At 32.8% G+C, this 19,292-nt stretch overlaps 1 protein-coding gene across 2 annotated transcripts in view; it reads left to right on the top strand.

Moving 5' to 3' along the window:
* LOC118181212 (glucose transporter type 1-like) overlaps positions 1-19,292 on the top strand; it is a 289,653-nt gene that overhangs the window by 96,133 nt on the left and 174,228 nt on the right. Inside the window, exon 1 of one of the 2 annotated variants that reach the window (XM_035350291.2) lies at positions 3,875-3,956. The exons of the other annotated variant lie outside the window; for it this stretch is intronic. Coding sequence (XP_035206182.1) covers positions 3,909-3,956 — 48 coding nt within the window. The 5' untranslated portion in view covers positions 3,875-3,908. Of the gene's footprint in view, positions 1-3,874; positions 3,957-19,292 lie in introns of those variants that run through there. 2 annotated transcript variants of the gene reach the window in all.

Below are 19,292 nucleotides of genomic sequence, written 5' to 3'. Positions count from 1 at the left end.
GTAACACACAAAATATTAAAAAACGCCTCTTTGGACGTAATTTAAAATCTGAAACATTTCAGATTTTTTTTTTTTTTTTTTTTTTTTTTTTTTTCAGTTTGAGCCAAGAATAATTAATTCACTTGTTGAACTTCTTAATTTATAGCAACTTATTTTCCTTTCCTTTTTCCATTATTCACGAGCGCGGAAAATAAAGTCATCGTTCATACTTTCAAATAATTTTAACAAAGTAAGTAAACTACATTTTCGTTATTATCACTTGTAATAAATACGCCAAATTTCAGAACGAATATCTTAGGAATTTACGAATATCTTAGGAAATTTTGAATAAAAAACTCGCAATTTTTTCAGGTATGCTTAGAAATACATCTACTTCAAGATAGTGGCAAAAATTTTATAGGTTATAATTCAATTTTTTTTGCAAAATTTTAATAAAAATTATTTAAAAAATAAATTATATAAAATGGATGAATTTGATTTGGAATAAACCTAAATTTCGAAATATGAAAGGAAGATTCAAATAAGAGATATTAATAAATATATATCAAATTCAATTAACATTGAAGAACTAAAATTTTTAGAGGTAATTTTTTAAATTCGAAATTTTGTGACATGGAAAACGCAAGTTGAATTTTGTCAATCGGCCCAGTAGAACGAGAGATATAGAACTGTCTTTCCCTTTTTCTGGCGCAATGTACCATGATTTTTTTAATTGAGATTAGCCATTGATATATTTATAATTTAAAATGCATTTAATCTGTAACACATCTGTCTGATAATCATGAATCTTTCCACCCTTATTTATAGTTAATTAAAGGATGTTTCTGACGTCATTATATTGTGTAACTCTGTATAAAGAGGTTTGGCTTGGGATAGCCTTTTTTAAAACTTATTGATATCCCTTTGTTAAGAACACTTATCGACTAAACACTTATCGATAACAATCGATAAGTGCTAATACAGAAGTCAAACAACAAAAGTCGGCGTTAATTTTCAAAATTTTCACAGGCCTAGTTTCGATGGTTTTTACCGAACCACCATCCTCAGCTGCAAAACCAGAAATAATTTCAATGGTTTTTACCGAACCACCATCCTCAGCTGCAGCTGAGGATGGTGGTTCGGTAAAAACCATCGAAACTAGTCCTGTGAACATTTTGAAAATTAACGCTGATTTTTGTTGTTTGATTTCTGTATTAGTATTTATTCGGCGTGCTATTGTGTCTTAATCGATAAGTGTTTAGTGGATAGAAGTAATTTCGAGTTTACTAATTTGACCAAAGTGCGCAGAAAATACGGAAAACAATACGAATCGAAGTATTTGAATAACTGAAGCCTTTTATGGTACTTGAAAATTGACTGCTAGTAGAGGGACTGAGACACTTCCTACTTGCGTATTAATTACTCACAGACACACATGTGACTCCCAAGATTTGTATTCCCCTACAGTGTAGAGAGGTGTAGAGAGATATCCAAGGTCATTAAATATGGTGTAGTATAAAGAATTGTAAAATTTAAATGTTTGAATATATTTGAATGCTGTAGTAATAATATAAAACCGAACAGACAATAATGCATCCAAAAACAGTATTATTTTAACTGAAATAAATAATAAGAAGAATAAATCTGTAATGTGGATATATTTCGTTGATTCTTATTGAAAGAGAAATGAAATAAGTAACTTAAATAACAGCATTGAATCCACTCGGACAAAATAAAAACTGCGGCGTATTTGTTGGACGTTTGCCAACCACTAATTTTTAAACAATGAACTGTGCGTTCATTGTTTTTCTTTAACGTAAACTAATCCATCTACAAACAACAAAATCAATCAAGAAAAAGCGCGGAAACGCGAATATGTGAAATGAAGACGGGAATAGCCTTGACAAGGAGTTATCGTTCTTTTACAATGGTCAAAAGCCTATAAAAGAAACTAAAGGTAGAAGAAGGAAGGGCTTGAGGCTTCTTCTTCTGCATTCTAGAGTCTTACTGTGAAATGATTCTTTTATTACCTTTGCAAATTAAATGCATTGAGGTTTTTCATTTCCTTCTCTTATTGTTGATTAAAATTTACACAATGGTGTTCTGAATTTTCAGTCATTCCTTAATCAGAATAGAGTGTTAAAATTAAACGAGATGATAGCCTTCACAGCTGTTGGTCGTTAGTGGTTTGGTTTACTGGCAAATGGTTCGAGGGCTATCTGCGTAAAAGAAGGGATGCTATCGTGGTCGTCAGGGACCTACTGTCACCAGTAAGGGGGGGGGGCTATAGTATATTAAGATAAATTATTAAAATAAAACTAAGGTCAAACTCACCGTTTATCTACGAGATGAGAATAAATTGTGCGTCATGTCGCAGAAAGAAGAAATCGCAGAAATTACCAAAAAATACCTTTGCTGCCGTTAGGTTGGGCTAAGTTATTTGAACATGGCAAAGTACATGAGGGCCTTCTGCTTAAGAGGAGAGATGCCTTTGTGGAATAATTTTAAGAGAAAATGACTCGTATTCATATTACACATCCACGGGTAAATCCATTGAAACCAAATATGCAACCAGCCCATTCGCCTAGGTTGGAATTTGCGTCAAACTATCAGTATTTGGTGGCCTTAACTACTCGACCCCTGGTGAGGCTCTTTGTTGCCAATAAATTATTCGTTTGTTAAACAGTTGCAGGCTGGTTAAGGTGGAAAGTAAAGACCTTATATTGTGCTAAATTGCAATCCTGTAAAACAGATATATGTAAGGCTATATAGAAAATACGTTAACCTTCTTACGCCTCACTCAGTAGCTAGTCAGTCTGATAGACGATAAATGCATTATAATGTTACTTAAAAACTTAAAAATACCGCAATATAACTTTGGTTCCTTGCAAACAGTCAGGCGACTGATTGCCCCGTCTTAGACTTCTGGCGAAATAACCAATTACTCAGAAGAAAATTTAAAATAAACCTTTTTATTGTAAAAGAGTATTTACAATAATCTCGATAACCTTTTTACAGTAATAACGCGAGAGATTATTGTAAAATCACCTTACTACACAGCTGGCGTATCATAAAAACAGTCACCGCTCCTTGTAGGATCTTACACATCGCAAATATGAAAATAAGACTTAAATAGTTAATGTATGCAGTTTACATGGTAAGAACTTACGATAATCTTTGGCTCAAACCTTCTAAATATGCGAGCAAATACAGTTAGTAAAAGAGTAAAGCCGATTTACTAAGATTTATGCCAAAAGTAGTACTAATATCATCCTTCGCTGCCAAAAACTCACTCCGAATTTCAAGGCCTCTATTCTTATATATGCCTTATCTAATTTACAACCTGGTGGGAGCCGATGAAAGTAGAAATAACAGTAAAGATTAAAACAATACGATAATGGCTTAATAAATATAAAACCTTACAATGTAACTTAATGTAATAATGTAAGCATTTGAGAAAGTTTTTAACCTTAAACTAACATAAAATATTTACATTAAATAAATTTATTTATAAACCAGTTCAATTTGTTGAGCAGTTATAATTTGAAAGATATTTAATTAATTGTGTCAAATGGAAAAAATCTGTCAACTGATCACTTACAGGTGGCATAGATGGTAAATATTATAGTAGCCTAACATAACGACCCCAAAAGTGTTGATGAAAGTGCGTTCGTAACGTCGAAAATTATTCCTTAAAAAATGTATATAATCTCCTAGAAAATACCCTTCTTTATTACTGGACAGCTTAAGTAAAAGGCAGAGCACGTTAAATGAGTCGAAGACAGCTGGGGAGGCGGGAATTTTCACCTTCTACAGTATGTGCTCCCATTAACAGGAACCGGATAGTCGGCGGTGCGAACACCGATAGTTGTGTTTTACCAAAAAGTGACTGCTGACCCACTAACCGTAGAGTCGTGAAAGTGGCAGCGATGAAGTCGAGGCGGAGATCGGACAGCGCCTACGCCAAAGTTAGCTCGGTGAGTCCTCTCCTTTTTAGAACGCGGTGATTTCAGGCATTCGTTCACAAATTCTGGATTTACAGGCAGATGGGAAAGGACGTTTCTGTCTCATCCCCCGTTTTATTATTCAGTGATTCGTTGAAGCGTACAAATTTAGGAAGTACATTTAATGGAGTGCATGTTAAGGGAAATTCTATACCATATCGGTGTGTTTCACAGTCTCAATGTTTTATGCTTCTCTTTCTTTCATTGGAATATTTTTTTCTTTGTAACGATTCTTGTTTATATTTGAATTCGTCCTTGCTAAGTATGATATAAACTCCCTTTTTTTTTTTTTTTTTTTTTTTTTTTTTTTTTTTTTTTTTGTGCAGAGTACGTAATATATGAAAAATAGCATAATTTATTAATTAAAATCTTACTGCGAATGCTTATAAAAATTATCAATTGTATATTTTATTCATTAAGTACATTTTAAATTGCATCAATTAAATATATATATCTATATATAATATAAACACTGTTTTCCTTTATATAAGTTTAAGAAGGTGAAATCACACCAGACACATGAACTCTTTTTTTAACACTAACAGTTTTTGAGAAAAACATTAAAGGATGCGCCTTCGTGATAGGTATTCTTACTTTTATTAGCCATGAAAACTGTGGGACTTATTTCCACAACCAGCAGTCTAACGTATGATGTAACTTTTCAGATATTTGTACTGAATGCAATGACCTGAATGAAGCAGTATTTTTAAGCACAAAAACCAAGATTAAAAAAAAAATTGCGGGATGAAAATTTCTTATTATAATGATGTCAGAGATACGTTTACTTCTAAAAATTTTAATTCGTCCTTTTTTAAAACATATTTAAAAAAAAATTAGAGCATAATAAAACAACATAAAAATTTATAAGAAAAACAAAGAAAGATAAAGAAATGATCTTGTATTAGCTGCATAACATATGGCATTATAATCGTTTTTTTTTAATGTCAACAAAGCAACAACTGTTCATAAAATTTATCACTTGGATATGTTATGAATTAAGATGTTTTGATATATATCAATTACATATACATTACTAAAAATAAAATAGAGGTTTAAGTTAATAAAAACTAAATTTGTTGTTTTTAAATCACCTTAGTCGGTTAAATAGCAACAGATTAATTAAATTTGAAAGGTTTCATGCTTTTCCGAATAACTGCAGTCCGAAATTCGACTGTGCACGAGGGCACGTGGAAGAGAAATGAAACATTTTACGCATCGCGTCGTGACAAGTCTTGCCATTTCGGTTTCTAAATCTCTCCTTTGTTTTGCCTTGTTTATCAATTTCCGAAGAATCATCATGTGTATGGATTTTATTTTCCCAGGAAGTGATTTAACACTGGTTTGTTGTTTTATCCTTCGATGTGTCCATATATCTTTTCCATATATCATTTCTTTACATAAGAAAAGAAAAAACTTTTCAAATTGCATGGTTTTAGTAAATTCTTTAAAAGGGGAATGTTAAAAAAATTACCTTTCACAACTTTCTTAGTTATATTTGGCTCAAAGTGAAATCTTTAAGTTAGCAGCAGATTTTAAATCAAAAGCGTCAAACAGAAATTCAATTGAAAATATTCATTTCTCTGCTATCGCTTCTATTGCTGTTTAAAATATTGTTAATGTCTCAGCTCATTTATTACGGGAATCCAAAGATTTTATTTTTAGTTTCTTTTATTTTTATTCAAGAATAATGCCATGACTGAAAGAATTATAAATTAATTTTTGCTTTTTAGTGTTCTTAACTAAGACGGTGTAATTTAAAGCACTTTTATGTATACGTGTTTTGTTCTATCCTTATTAACCCAAGAAAGGAGGGGAATGTAATAAAAAAGTCGCAAGGAAAATCACTGGGTATAGAACAAAGGAAAGTTATTTTCTCTAATCGGTATAGGAACGACGTATAGCTCTCCTATCGTACAAAATCTTCTGATATACCTAATGGTGTGAGATTATATTAAGTTTATTTGAGTTTATCTTTGGAAACTTGCATTAAAAAACCCTTTAATGCTAAAAGTCACACTTTCTAGCAGTCCATCTTTAATATTCTGAAAACTGCTAAAATCTATGAATTACAATAGAGATACGAAACGAATGTAGTTGCAAGATTATTTTCTGATCTGCAAAAACTGCGGAACTTTATATAAAGTTACGATAAAAAATCCTTAAAAATTCGCTTTAATATTAAAGAAAAAATATCTACATCAAATTTTAAAGCATTGCATTTATATATATACATAAAAAAATACACATGCCTGCAAAATTTCGCGGAAATCGGTTCGACATCACTTCTGTCGAACTTCTGTCTGTCACGTCCGTTAGTTACTGACTCACTTCGTCAGTAACTGATTGGAAGATTTTGATACAAAAAAATATAAATAGATGTAAATTAAACCGTATAAAAACATTATTTGACATGTACTATAAGGAGGAGTATAATGCTTCCTGCTGGCGGAGTTTGCAGAAGATATATAAGTGAAGGGCTTATAGAACATTTTGCAATAAAAGTAAATTTAATTGGATTAAATTTATTTTCTGCTACCTTTTTACTCTTCTTTTCTAAAAAAGTAAAATCATGGGAAATTAAACTAAATTCTTTATAACTGATTTTGTTATAAATACGTTCGACTCTATAACTTTTAAGGTACAGGATAAGTAACTCTCAATGAGATGTATAAGACTTCTCATGAAACAACTACCGTTAACTGATTATGGAAAACCCCGCTTTTAACTTTCAGTCTTGTATTTCTATGGCTAATACAATAGATTAGAGAATGCTATTTAACCGAAGTCATTGCTAACGCTTTCAAATTTTATTCATTTGAATATCATACCTAGCTGTGCATGCGCTTAAGTATCAATTTGTTCGCATGGTTCCTTAATGGTGATAAGGTTTCATTTACAGGAGTGAATATATTTAAAAACGCCATTCAATATGAAACTTGATACAAAGTCATTCTGTTTTAGCATTAGATCCAATCAATTTAAAGTAAAGTATGTTTAATTTATAGTATGTCTAATCGATCATTTTCATGAACACTTGCATCAGGAATTCATAAATGAAAATGAAAAGGAATAAAATGAAAAAAAAAAATGAAAAAGAGATGGCTGCATGAGCGTTTTCGTATTTTCTCCCACACGAATGTGAGCCAGCTTACATTAGCTACTTCTCTAAGAAGATATTACCGCCCTTAGGCAGACAGCAATCTCATGTCGTATTTTATTACACAAGGAAGCAAACCAGTCAAAATGACAGGATATACGTACGGCCCAAGTACTTCCATTTCTTTCTGATGGACAATGAAATGGAACTGTTTCAGACAATGCCCTTAGAAATAGACATCTACTGCGGCAGTAAATGCCTATTTAGGTCAAGCGCATTACAGAAATTATTGGGTCTTTATTGGGTTAAATACTAGGTTTGACGAACGTTTCTTTTTCATGTAATGAACAGAAATAGTTCTTTTCCTTCTGAAAGTGACCTGATCACTGTGTTTACGCATATTTTTATTTACGAATGCTTTTTTTTTTTTATTATGTTTTAAATCAGCGGTAAGAACAGAATATTATACTTTTCATTTTTTTGTATACAGGTCCCCCCCCCGGTTCGTTTCTTCCTTTTAGAATTATTCGTTTCGCTTGAAAAGCATTGGTTCGTAAATACCTTGTTTACGTCTGTAATTCATATCCGCAAACATTTCTATGGGTTTCCTTTTTCTAATGAATATCGTAACTACGAGCAAAGAGATAACCATTATTTTCAGCAACTAGTTAATGCTAAAATAATGATAACAACAATACTAAAGACACCGATTCGGAACAACAGACTAATAAAAGTATTTTAAAATAATATATATTTTACATATTGTGAAATTTTCTAACGAGAGCAAACTTAGTTCTTTGAGTGTGTATTGTCCATTTTTGGTTTCTACTGTACTTTTTTCCACTAGCTCATTATCAAAATTAATGTTGCGTGACCTTTTTTAAACAATTTTGTTAATGAAAAGACCAAATGATTTTGCATTTAGATATGTAATATACGATATCAGAAAACGAGTTAAACAGTTAAAGTAATACTGCAAGGGTTCAGAATTATGAGTTGTATATATTATAAGTAATTTTAAATTGCGGTAATATGAGGAATTATAAAAAAATTTTTTTTTATAGAAAACTATGATCTGAAAATTTCAGATGAGAGACTAATACTCCAAAGAAAAATGCATCATTTCAAATTTCAAAAAATTAAAATGCGTCTAAAAAGTGTAAAATGTCATAAAAAATTAAAACAAAATGTTCCCATACGATTATATAACATATAGATGAGTTAAAAACACCTTTTATTAGTGATAGAAAAGCTGCAAATATTTTTAAAAATTATCATTTATATAGCAAAGCAAATGTATAAGTCTGCAGATTGTTTCGATTTGTAAGATTCCCGTGAAGTAGATACCATGTAGAAAATGAAATTAATCTTTAATAAATCAGACTACTTCGTCTTATGTGTTCATGAATAAACGCTGCATATACGCTCCCTGCTTATTACCTTAAATTCGATCCAAACTGATTTATTAGAGACATATATTTTCTATACATAGATATTAAAATCCATGTATTTTAATCTATACCAATTAAAAACATTATTAATTAATGCAAAATAAAGTCTCCTTATTAATAATTGCTTTCATTATTTTAATTTCCTCAGCTTCTTAACTGGTAACCAACAGATTCAGTTTACTAATTTAAATTTTGCTGGTTGTCCGTGACACTTAGATCACAATCATTTAGCCGACAGAGTTTTTAGCCGATACGTATATTTAGCCGACACGGACATTTAGCCGACAGGACTTTTAACCGACACGAACATTTAGTGGACAAGACATTAACCGACAGAGATGAGACAGATAGCCAACAAGACATTTAACCAACCGCATGTTTATCTGGCAACATGTACATATAGATAAAAAGAAAGTGCGAAAATCTTTAGTAAAATTCATCCATATTTATCCGAAGAAAAAGGTTGTTTTCGGTATGCTTAGTGAGAAGATTTATGAATAAATACCATATTTTTACTTTATTTAATGTTAATTTAAGTTATGAATTTTAAAATTAGACGCAATAGCAACCTTATTATGGCGTAGATTTTGAAATAAGTTTTTCGGGAGTAATCAGAAATACGTCTGTGTATTTCGGTTTGGTTTATTTGATTATGGCAAAGCACCTGAGGGATATCTGCCTAAGGGGCTAATGCCTGGATACCTTCGTGGATGACTTTCTAAGGGAAATTGGCTCACATAAAAACGCCCATGCAGCCAGCCCGTTCGCTGAGATTCCAGTCCAGATTCGTACTACTAACGTTCAGCGACTTTACCGCTGAGCCGGTGATGGCCCGGTCTCTATATTTCAGAAGGGGGAAGACAATTTCAGCAGTCGGAAGAGCGAAACGATTTTATATGGAAAGAAATGAGTGAAGCAAAGCGAAAACAAATGCAACGTGATCTGTCACAGAAAATATTAATGAAACATTGAAAAGCGATATCAGAATTTTGAAAGCATTAAAAAGTTAATTTCAGTAAATAAAGAAGAAAAATTTTTACTAAAGTGAAAAGTTTCAAAGAAATCCAATTTACTAACTAAAAGCTCTACGAATAACTTTTATAGATCGAATGTCAATACTGTGATTATGTGTCCAGTTGTGACTAGCTATAGAAAACTGTTTAATTTCTTGTTTCATGCATACAATTCATGTTCTGTTACGAGAATTTCAAAGCTTTTTTTTAGTTCGGGTGATATATGTCAACACAATAAAATTATTAGATTTATACAGCCTGTACTTTTTAGAAGGAATATGTCTTCGGTTTGTTAGAAGGCTGGTAGCTTCAAAAAAGCTATTTATTTTTTTTAACAATTCCTCAAGCGATTTGTTAAAATTGCTTGAACAAAATGTAACGAATATAACTGTAAAATAAAAGAACTCAATTTTTGTAATGCCATTAGAAAATATTCAGTGTTAAACATCTTGTTTTTTAGTATTTCTAATAATTTCCTGTACAAGGTGGTTCATATTTTCCATTGGTAACACATGCCTCGTATTTTACTGAATTCATAAGTAGCTCTGGCTTTATATTTCATAAAAAACTTTCATAATTTACTCAATACCATAAGAAAATTACATTTTATTAGATTATAGGCATGTTTTGATCTCTTAAACGGTAGGGTACGAACTGCGCCAGATTTGATCGAAAATCCCCGTCCCCCTCTTTTTTAATCCACGAACTGCGCGACGTTTCCTGTCCCCCATTTCTTTCCAAGAAGATTGGGTGCTACAAGAAGTCGTTTATCGCCATTAATGGGACATTCTATTGAGACTGCAAGCCTTTATTTTCGTTTATCAATATTGTAAAAATTGTGCATGTAAAACAAATATTAATTTAAAGTCTGGCGTGTGCTAAAAAATAAATTTCTTTTACACTCATTTTAAAGTTTTATGATGCTTAAAGGAATGATGAGCCAGATCTTTTTTATTCTCTGTAAGAATTAAAAACTTTCCAAATTGTAGATTTTAGTCGCTGATATATATATATCAGTTTTGAATAGTAAAATTGATAGATTAATGACATACACAAAACTGATACATAATCAACGTATCAAATTTCGGATTTGTAACTCACCTTAAATAAGTTTCTTGTCTAGATAAATATTAACAAATCTTCTAAGACAGCAGAATGGTTTTAACTTTCAAATTTACCATTTTAGGTAAACAGTTCTAGTTTAATTATAAAAATTATCTTTATTAAATCTAAAAATTGGACTTCTTAAGTCGTTCTAAATTCACATTAATATTATTGCAATATATTCCCGTATTAAGCTTTCCATTTTTAATCATTGAAGTTATTTTAAGGTTATTTAACTTTGTTACAAATTCCATATTTTAATACTAGAAACGAACTTTATTATATTTAATACTAGAAACGAACTTTTAACAAATTCCATACTCTAATACGGGGATGTCAAACTCATAGGTACACTTGGGCCAAACAAACAAGGTTTAACTTTAGGCGGGCCGGGAAAAAAAAAAAAAAAAAAGAAAAAGAAAGAAATCAATATTTATAGAAACGTAGATTTATTTCGAATAATACAATAATAAACATATATATATATATTTATATAGAAAAGAACAAGAAAAATTTAATGTTTACGTCCTGATACTTGACATCTCTTCTCTGCTATTATCTTTCCTATTTCGGGAGAAATTTTGTTTGCAGTGATAACTTTCAACGCTGACCCAAGGTGAGCATCATTAATACGGTTTCTAATAGGAGACTTATTACCTTTCATGACTGAAAATAACTGCTCGCACCGATAAGTGCTACCAAACATGGAAATAATTTCATATGCGAATTTTCGAGTATTTTCAAACCTGGCTGGTAAATATTTGTAAAATTCAGGCACGTCCACTTCAATGAATTTTGCTTTCAAATTTGAGTTGCTTTGAATCTCGATCACCTCCATTTGCATATGGCTGGGTACTAAGTCAATACTTATTGAGAAAAATCGAAGAAAACAAAAAAAAAAAAAAAAAAAAAAAAATTGTCTTCGAGGGAACTAAAAACATTAAACTTCGTTTCAAATTCAGTTGTTAAATTTGCAATTTTTTCTGCGAATTTTTATACGAACAAGTATCATCTAAACTTGATTTGTTCATGCTGCACGTCGGGAAGTGCGTCAAATCTTCATTTTTAAATTGTTTTTCCCAAAGAACTAGTTGACATTTGAATGCTTTAATTGTGTCAAACATGTTCGTAATGATATGATCTTTTCCTTGTAACGATAAATTTAAATCGGTTAAGTGTTTGGTTATATCAACCAAGAAAGATAAATCTTGTATCCATATTGGATCGTAAAACAAACTTACGTCTTGATTTTTCGTTTTTAAAAACTGACATATTTCTTCTTTCAAATCCCAGAATTGTTTGAGAATTTTGGAGCAAGATAACCAACGTACCTCGGTATAGTAGGACAAACCCGAATATTCACTATCTAACTCACTTAAGAAAGCAGTGAATTGACGCTGATTTAAACCTTGAGATCTTATAAAATTTATAACTTTTTTTATATATGACAAAACATTCTCCATATTTATTACTTTCGTGCATAGAACTTCTTGATGTATAATACAATGCATATGATGAATGTTTGAACCGTGAATTTCACTAAGTTTCTTTCTTAGTAATGCTACGAAGCCCTTGTTTTTCCCGGTCATTGATGGAGCGCTATCTGTAGTACAGAATTTAATTTTGCCAAAGGTAGATTGTATTTCTGCAGAAGTCCAAAAACACAAGTAAATATATCTTCTCCTGTGGTAGTACAAGTGCAAATTTAAATCTTATTGTGCATTCTGTGGAGGCAATCACTCAATAAAAGATTGCGGAGCCGAGATACCTAACTGCATTAACTGCAGATTGTACAACAACGCAAATGGCACAAACATTAATTACAAGAATGCAGCATATGCACCTCAGTGCCCTCTGTACAAAAGAGAAACTGAAAAAATTAAAGCTATCACTAATTATCAAATAGTCTAAATTGTACTTCATTTCGATTCATCAACGCAATTTAGCCTTTGATTTATTTAGTTACTCTTCTCTTTTTCTCATTTTTCATGTTGCAAAGTATTTTTATGGATGCCTCATTTTCCACAAATCCTTCAATGCTAATTAAAACTTCACAGATTCTCAAGAACCTTAACTGCCTTCAGTGTAATCTTAGGAGATGCAAGGAAGCCACATCTTTACTTGTGCAGTTCGTCTCAGAATCCGATTACGATATCTTACTAATCCAGGAGCCATACAGCGTGAAAGGAGAGATAAGAGGGTTTTTATTATCATGGAATATTTTATATAAAAACTTAAGCAAAGATTTTCCAGTCCAGAAACAAAACCCCAGAGCATGCATTGTCTTAACGAACAAACAACTAGACCCTACTGTATGCAAAATTGATAGGGACATATCTATCTCAATTAATTCAGGTACAGTGCAACTATGCATTTCTTCTTGCTAGTGTTCGCCCGCAGAAGAAATTGAAAGAAATCTTATACACCTTGACAATATAATTCAGAGTGCTCCGACCGCACATCACTTTATCGGTGGGGATATGAATGCCCATTGCGTGCAATGGGCATATCCAAAATCAGATTCTAGAGGCGAACAAGTAGAAGATTTCATAGCTGCCAAATCTCTCGTCCTTCACAACGACACCGTACAAGGGCCTACCTTCGAAACATGCTCAGGTAAAGGATGGCCTGACCTGACCCTTTCAAGCACAAATGCCAGCACCTTTCTTAAAAACTGGAAGATACTGGACGAGGAAAATAATTCGGATCATAAGTTCATTCACTTTGAGATTGATCTTTGAGATTGATCTTACTTTTTCTAGTACCAGCACGAAATGTTTTCACATAACTGAATCTGGCATCAAGAAATTTAAAAACCTCCTTGCTAAAAAAAAAACGTTCATTTTGAACGGCATAAACTACTGCAGGGATCGCAACCAATTAAATGAAATCTCCAGCAACTTTTTCTCAGTCATACAAAGAATATCCCAACAGAGCTTTAAAATTAGAGCTCCAAGAAATAAATTCACTGAAAATTGGTGGACAAAAGAGTTGAGGGCAGAGAGGAACACAAAACTAAAGCCTTAAGGAGGAAAATAAAATCTACACTGGACGACAATTCTAGGAATGCTGCATGCGCAAGATACAACGAGCAAAGAAGGATTTACAAAAAGAAAATTATGGAAGCTAAATTAACCTCGTGGAAAAAATTTTGTTCTCAAAATAAAGATACGTATGCCTTCGTATGGCATCCTCCATAAATTGGCAACTAGGAAATTCTTCGTTCTCACAAAAAATTACGCTTCCCAACAAAGATCACGCAAGCAACAACAAGAGTATTCCTGATTCCCAGATTCTATCGCAAGAAGCAGCAACCCAAATCCTTGACGTTATCTTCATGGATGACAATTCAGAAGATGACACACCCGAGCAGAGAGAGATGAGACTTTCCAATTTCTCACAAAATGGCTCAAAAGACTCCCCCTTCACTCTATAAGAAATTAATAATATTATCAAGCACCTCAACAATAAGAAAGCCCCGGGCCCCGACTCTATAAACAACAAAATTCTAAAAATTATGCACAATCATGACCCAAGAATCCTTCTTAATTTCTTCAATAAATGCTTAGAATTGTCGACCTTTCCCGATAACATGAAGAAAGGACAAATTATACTTTTCGAGAAGAAGGATAGGAACCCCGAAGATCCTTCTGCATTTCGGCCAATAAATTTGCTGCCCGCCATCGGAAAAGTTCTAGAAAGACTTATTGCCGGGCGGTTGAGATATCACTTTATCAAAAATCAAACAATCAGTAAACACCAATACGGATTCAAAGCCAACTCAAGCACTATTCATGCAATTGACAAAATACTGAAGCAAATCCAACATAATAAATCAAAAGGTGAACATTGTGCACTTATTTGTGTTGATTTAAAAAGTGCCTTCGACTCAATATGGTGGCCTTCAGTATTATATGCACTTAATAAAGCCAACTGTCCCTCTAATCTTCTCAATATCCTCATTCATTACTTTCATAATAGAGAAAGCATATTCATTCATAAAAACATGATAACCAGCAAAAAATTTACTAGAGGATGTCCCCAAGGATCCTGCTTGAGTGCTGATTTCTGGGCCCTCACTTTTAATGACGTCTTAAAATATGAATTTCCCGATCATACGAAGATCTTCGCGTTTGCGGATGACACTGCGTTGGTTGTTAGTGGTAGGACTACAGACATCCTCGAAAGGAATGTGAACGGTTCTCTCAAACAGTTTAACATAGAATGCCAGAGGTTGAAACTCTGCATTTCGCAAGAGAAGTCCAAGGCAATACTTTTTAACAAGCCAGGCCAAAAGCTCTCAAGAAAGCCCACCTTCAACCTGGACGGAAAGAAAATTAAGATTACTCAAGTCCTGAAGTTTCTGGGTATCCACATAGATAACCAACTTAATTTTATGTACCATCTCACGGAGACTCAGAAAAAGACAAATCAAATCGCTTATAATTTCAGAAAAATGCAAGGTAGTAACTGGGGACTTCGTCCTCATATTCAAAAAATTTTATTTTTAACAGTAATTTCAAGTATAGTGAATTATGGGGCTGCAATCTGGGCGGAGACTATGACAGAAAGGAAGAAAAGGAAACTTTTCGCCATTCAGAGACCTTTTCTCCTGAGCATTTGCAAAGCCTACAGAACGACAGCTAATTCCTCTCTATGCGTTCTTACTGGGATTCCTCCCCTTCATTTAATTGCGACGAAGGATTCAATAAAAGCCAGAGTACTCCAGTTAAAAGAAGATGCTTACCTGAACGGCACCACCTTTTCTGCCTCAAAGTATGAGTCTCCAGCCATACCATTGACCTACCATCCTGCAAAGTATTGTAATTTAATTATCAATACGGACGCTTCAGCAATCAGTAGTAAAGAATGTCCAAGAACATTTACAGACGGCTCTAAAATTCACGGAGATGTGGGCGCAGCATCAATAATCTAATCTTCTTCCTCTATTCCAACAATATGGCAAGGAAAATTATCTCCAGAAAATTCCGTTTATCAAGCTGAGCTGTCAGCAATTCAATCTGCAGTAAATAAAGCTATATCAAATAATTTCAGGACAATAGCTATCTATTCAGACAGTCAATCTGCATTATATGCCCTGAAGGACAGAAACAATAAGAACCAACTGGTTCAAGATATTCAAAATACTGTAAGTGCCCACCCAGAAATCCAGTTTATCCTCAATTGGGTGAAAGCCCACAACGGAAACGACGGTAATGAGGCAGCTGACCTCCTTGCAAAGGATGCAACGACTAACATCAACAGTGAGGTAATTCATGTCCCGTGGCCCAAGTCCCATTTAAAATTTACACTGAATGCTATTGTCGACTCAAAGTGGCAAGAAGAGTGGGATTCTGCATTGCAAGGCAGAAGAGTCCACAATTTTTTCTCAAAAACTGACAAAGAGGACCTACACTATGACCATGTTCTGAATCAGTATATCACAGGGCACGGTCCTTTCCCCACCTACTTCCATGACAGAGGCATGTGCCCCACGGATCTCTGCATATATGGCGAAAGGGGTGACCCTGATCATTACATTTTTGACTGTAAGCTAACAGACGGCAAACATCTGATCAAGCCTAACAACAACCTAATACCATTTAAGAAATATGCCATAAAGAACAGACACCTTAGGGCCAAAATCAGAGACGTTCTTATACATATCCAAAGATTCGGACTGGATATTTGTCATATCTAATGCTTATTCATCTCCATATGTTACTTTACCTTATTTTATTTTATTTATATATTTTTATTTTTTTAAATTTTTCATTATTTATTTTTATTTATTTTTTATTTTTTATTTTTTTTATTTCATTTTAATGTTCTAACAGCTTCATTTATCTACGCAATGCTGATGGACGGAAGCTCCAAAGACTTGCTTATTACACCATCCGCCTTAGAAAAGACATTTATTCTCACATTTCTGCTTTTGGAAGCATCAGTTGTTGAACTTTTCAAGGACAGTCTTTTCTCAATATGATTTGTGTACACTATTAATACCAGAACTCATTTATCTCAGAAAGTCCTCCCAAGTGGTTGATGGTAAAAAAAGAGGGGCGGGAGAACCTCGGACCACCCCTCGGGATGTTCTCCCTCAAAATTGGGGTAGAATGTTCAACAGTTAGCTAGGTTCAGCAATACCTCAATTACCTGTGGTACTACGGAGGTGCTGGCCTAGCTTCTATCTGTACCTGTGGTAGTACCAGGCATCGGTATTAGTTCCAGTAATTCCTCAAAAATGTTAAAATTCTTGTCACAAGAACGAAGAAACACTGCTAATTGAGCTTTGCCACTAATGTCCGTGCTCTCGTCACAGGCAATGGAGAAACTTTCGAAACTAGATGATTTTGCTTTGATCTGATCACTTAAATTCGCGGCTAAATCAGTAACTCTTTCCTCAACTGTATTTCGAGACAATGAAATTGATTGAAAAGCCTTCACATTTCCAGGATAAACAATTTCTCCAGCTTTCATTAGGCATTCCTTCATGAAATCACCGTCAGTAAAAGGCTATTTACTATTTACTATTTTCTATAACGAATGTTTAGCTATCAACTCGGACAAGACGTAGCTTGCATGTACCGCCGCCTTCACTTTCTTGCAATACTTTACTAAACATGGACTGTTGCTTTTTCACTCCTAACTTGAGCTCTTTCAACTTTTCTTCTCTCATTAATCCTTCGTAATTGTTATATTTCGATTTGTGTTGTTCATAATGACGTTTCATATTATATAACTTTGGTACATTAATAGTATTATTACATATCAAGCAGATTATTTTATCTTTTATTTCACAGCAAAAATATTCTAATTCCCATTTTACTTGGAATATTCTATGTTCGTCAGCGATTTTTTGTTTAATTTTACTACCACTTGGTTTTGATATAGACATACTGAATACAATGGGCTGGAATAAACACGGTTAACGTTAAAAAGTTAACAAAAATTTATTCTTTCCACAAGAGATAAATCAAAATGCTGAAACATTTCTTCAAAAATATTCTAACAATATCATAAAATGTCAAACGTTTAGCAAAAATCAATTCAAAACAGACAAACTAATTCTATCTCACAGCGAAATCGCTACAAATCAATCACTGCATTAAGTAAACAAACAGTTCGCTAGAACTACAGCTACTACTGAGATGAGTTGTTTGTTCTCGGCTTTTATAAGCTTTATAATTAATTTCTCGAATGTACTGGAAACATCTATAAATATCTGGATTTTTGTGGATGGCAACAGCAATTACGAGTTATTTATTTATTAGGTATTAAATGCACGCGCTGTTCTATTTTTAACCTTCCAACGCAGCTGTCTTTTCAAAAATCGTCTGCGTTGCTAAGGCAACATGATGCAAATCTAATTACAATTCTAAATAAAAAAAACTAAATAAATAAATAACTATGAAATCCGTAACAATATGAATTAAGTAATAATTAATAATAAAGCAAAGTGCATGCACATGCATGCACCAATATATCGTACAAAACTATGATTGGAAAACTGAGACCATGAGTTCGGCTACATTCGGCTATCGGGGGATGCGTACAAGTTCTGAGTGCATGTGTCCCCCAAAAGCCGAAGGTAGCTGAACGCAAGCTACTCACACGCATTTGTAATTTAAGTAGTGTGTGTGTCAGCTCGATGTGAGTAATCTAACAACACTGAATAAATTATCGTTAATTACTTAGCAGTAAACATTTCATTTTTTTCTTCGTCGATATGTTATTTTATTATTATATATTATTATTTGCCGATATATTGGCCGGGCCGCAAAAATATTTGTTGTGGGCCGCGAGTTTGACATCCTTGTTCCAATGCTAGAAAATATTTATTCTGTTTTCCACCTCATGTACTTTGGTATACATTTAATTTGTAATACACATTTAATTAATAAATTGATAATTATGAGCGTCATCAGAATTTTTATAATTAACACACACACACAAACACAAACAAAAAAAAAAAAAAAAAAAAAATTCAAACTCTCTTATATTCATATCCTGGGATTTTCAGTCTCCCTTTTAATCCATTCCTTTTTCACATATTGTTGCACTGTACTCAAGTTTTCATGTAAAATTTATATAATTTGTATTGTATTTATGCCAATTTATATTTAAATGATAATTTTTACAAATTCTTGCTTCATAACTCTAGTTAACAGAAGATGTTTCTAACACCTTGGCAAAGCTTAATCTTCAGCATGTAGCTTATTTTCTAATCTAGTTTCTGGCTGACTTATTTGTAAAATTAGTTACTTGAAATTATTTGTTAACAAAGCTGGTCGCTAAATCACGCTAATAATATTTCTAACTGTTGTAATTTATAATGCAACGAGTTCATACGATTTATAATATAATTCATTTATAATTTTTTCAGCAGTATTGAAATTAATAGCAGATACTGATAATGTTATACATTTAGATTAGAATGATTTAGTTGCCATTGCCTTCTTCATTCATGCTTTTATGCTACTTCCTAATATTTCATAATGGCATACAGGTAAGTTTAACTTATTCATTAAACATGTAAATCTCTAATTCAGCCCACTTTTTTTCTTACGTGTGCTGTATCTTCTGTTTTCTTTAATATACTGTTCAGCCTAATTTCAAAAGGTCTTATGAGCAAGCGGAAAAG

The sequence above is a fragment of the Stegodyphus dumicola genome, chromosome 7 (assembly GCF_044657685.1).
Source record: "Stegodyphus dumicola isolate Sdum_Otavi_A_Nest chromosome 7, ASM4465768v1".
Lineage (NCBI taxonomy): Eukaryota > Metazoa > Arthropoda > Arachnida > Araneae > Eresidae > Stegodyphus > Stegodyphus dumicola.
The sequence above is the reverse complement of the archived record's forward strand: the minus strand, read 5'-3'. Positions and strand labels throughout refer to the sequence as shown.